We start from the raw sequence: 2,693 nt of genomic DNA, 5'->3' as shown, positions 1-2,693 counted from the left end.
ACACCTCTGCAGCTGGGAGCCCTGTTATCTGACAGGTTCCCAGGGACAAGGAAGACACTATTACATGTGTGTAAATTAAAGATCAATAGTAACCAGCTATAAAGTTAGTCCATATTTTTTAGGTCTAACTTTATAGCTGGTTGCCGCTTTTTATCATGCGATAGCTACTTTACATGTGTAGTTGGTCTTAAGGTACTTGCACAATTAACCAGTTAATTGTGCAATACCTGTAACATGTAGAGGGAGCCAAGAATGAATATTTAAATGGTTTTACAGCACTAAAAACAGATGGTTAACTTCTACTCTCAAGTGCATGGGTGTAAATCCTGATGAAAGCTGATGACTTCCTAACTAGTATGTAAGTTCATTCTACTACATAATTTATGTACTACATGCATTTCTTTCCTGCCTTGATGTTTACTACTCTTATGCATTTGCAGACTGTTCTGTTTAGTCATCTCTTAGCCAACCTAAGTATATTTAACTGTTTTCTCAAAAACCAATCCCTCTACTTCACTGGTTATTTTGTTCCTCTTTTCAGAAGTCATTCCAAATTTTCCATCTCCTTTGGGTGAAGATGTGTTTAGAACTAAATTCACCATGCCAGGCATGGGCATTATGGAGCTGTGCAGTCAGGGACTATTGTGTCCCTGCTCCTTGACATAATTCCTCTTAACACGGTATGGGCCTTGATGCTGTTTTCCTGGATTCTGTTTTGTATTTGTGCTTCAGATTTATTTTTTTGCTCCTGTCTGATATTTTTCCATGTTCAGCTGCATTTGCTATTATCTGTCCTTACTCCTAACCTCTCGATAATGGGTTCTCCGCCCTCAGAGGTATCTTTTCTCTTTCCTAATTAATATCATCTCTGAATTTCAGTGTCATGCTATTTTCTCCCTCTTCCTATTAATAAAAATATTATATAAAACCAGGCCCAACTTCCAATTTCTGTGGTATCCTATTGCAAGCTTTGCCCACCTTTCCATGATTTTGCAAATGCAATTGCCACTGACGCAATTATTTATATATAAATACTTAATGTCACAGGGATGTTAAAACTAGGGTACTAACTGGCTTGTGTGTGGGGGAATTAAGCATAGTAACTACTCAGCTCTGACAAAAATTATCCCCAAATACACTGAAAACTCTTATTTAATAGCCCTCCTTTAGGTCAGAGTCTGCTTTAAAAGGGTGTGTGGGGAGAACTGGAATTTTTACAGTTGCAACAACCTGTGAGGTTTAATATTATACTTATGGAGACCATCAAAAGGGAATTTTGCAATTGATTTTTTCCCAACAGACTTCTGTAGATATTTTATTATTTTTATTCATATGTTTGGCCAGCAGGAGTCAGTATAACTGATAATAGCATCTCCTACAAATCAGTGATAGGTAGGTGAGCCTGATCCAGTGGAGCTGGGATGGTTGCTGCTGGTGTGGTTGAGAGAAGAGATGGCCCTGCTCACAGGTTACTAAGCAGCCAGTCCAGCACTGGCATTCGAGTAATGTTTCCCAGTGCTTCTTCTAGTTGCTTCTCCTTCTCATACTTCAGCACAGCCTGAATAATTTCCCCCACGCTATATCCCTTCTCCATGGCTATTGAGGACAATTGCTGAATCTGCACAAAGGAGAAATAAAACAAAATACAAATGATGATATAAATCTTTCTTTAAAGGACCAATTCTGGGCTGAGGGCTATTGGAGGTTCCTCTTGTTCACCTACTTCTGCACTCACCTGTGAGGTGTATGATATCCCACAATAATGGCCAAGTGTTACAAGAGGCTGACTTAAATAGTGATGATGAAAAGAGGCAAAGAGCCCTAATGTGGTTAGGTCATTGGTAAGTGGGGACATGATACTCATTCACACAATACTAAAAAAAATGCTAATGTATTAATTAGTGTAATACACAGGGGCAAAATCACTGGGTGAATTGAGAGAAAGCTAATGAAGAGAAAATTTAGGCTGGACATCAAAAAAAGTCCTTATTAGCTGCTACTTGTAACAAATGTCCAAAATCTTACTCTTGTTACACACTTATTTTGAATGAGGCTATCTCTTTCTGAGATGAACAGGGCTTGACCTAAAACAAAATGCCATGGGCTATGGAACTAAGTGTTGAATTTAGAGCACAGTTGTTCAAGAATGGCTTACATTCATAGCACAACAGAAAAGCAGGGCTGAAAGGGACCTCTACAGGTCATCTAGTCCAGTACCCTGTTGAACATAGGATCACTCCTGTCTAAGCCACTTTAAGAAAGCGTTTCTTGGCACCTATCACTCTTGAAAAACAATTTGGCTTCCTTTTTTGTATGTCTTTTTTAAGAAAAGGAGAACAAATTGTGTTCTGAGAGTCAAGGACAGCATAGTAGACCACTGAAGAAGGACATTACGATGGTTCTGGAGATAGGCTGTTCTTAGATTGACCTTCTCCAAGTACCTCCCAGTTTATGGCAAGTCATTCTAGGTCTGATTTTTATTTATTTATTGATTTTTTTAGCATTTAGAAAATCAAAGGTACGTGAAAATGTGCCGCATGTTATACTCTGAAAAGTGTCTTTACCCAAACAACTCAGCTATCTTTCAGGTACTTAAGGATTTTCTTCCATGCAGTCCATGCCCACATAGACTACTGATAGCAAGCATCAGCAACACGGAAGTCCTTGACTTCAGGAAAGCCGATTTTGACAAG

At 38.8% G+C, this 2,693-nt stretch overlaps 1 protein-coding gene across 1 annotated transcript in view; it reads right to left on the bottom strand.

The window, feature by feature from the left end:
• Positions 1-372: 372 nt before the first annotated feature.
• AKAP3 (A-kinase anchoring protein 3) overlaps positions 373-2,693 on the bottom strand; it is a 32,328-nt gene continuing 30,007 nt past the window's right edge. Inside the window, exon 6 of the mRNA XM_019516009.1 lies at positions 373-1,618. Within this exon, the coding sequence (XP_019371554.1) occupies positions 1,463-1,618 (156 nt within the window). The 3' untranslated portion in view covers positions 373-1,462. The remainder of the gene's footprint in view (positions 1,619-2,693) is intronic.

Source organism: Gavialis gangeticus, unplaced genomic scaffold (assembly GCF_001723915.1).
Source record: "Gavialis gangeticus isolate Ggan-Ray unplaced genomic scaffold, GavGan_comp1, whole genome shotgun sequence".
Taxonomy (NCBI): domain Eukaryota; kingdom Metazoa; phylum Chordata; order Crocodylia; family Gavialidae; genus Gavialis; species Gavialis gangeticus.
The sequence above is the reverse complement of the archived record's forward strand: the minus strand, read 5'-3'. Positions and strand labels throughout refer to the sequence as shown.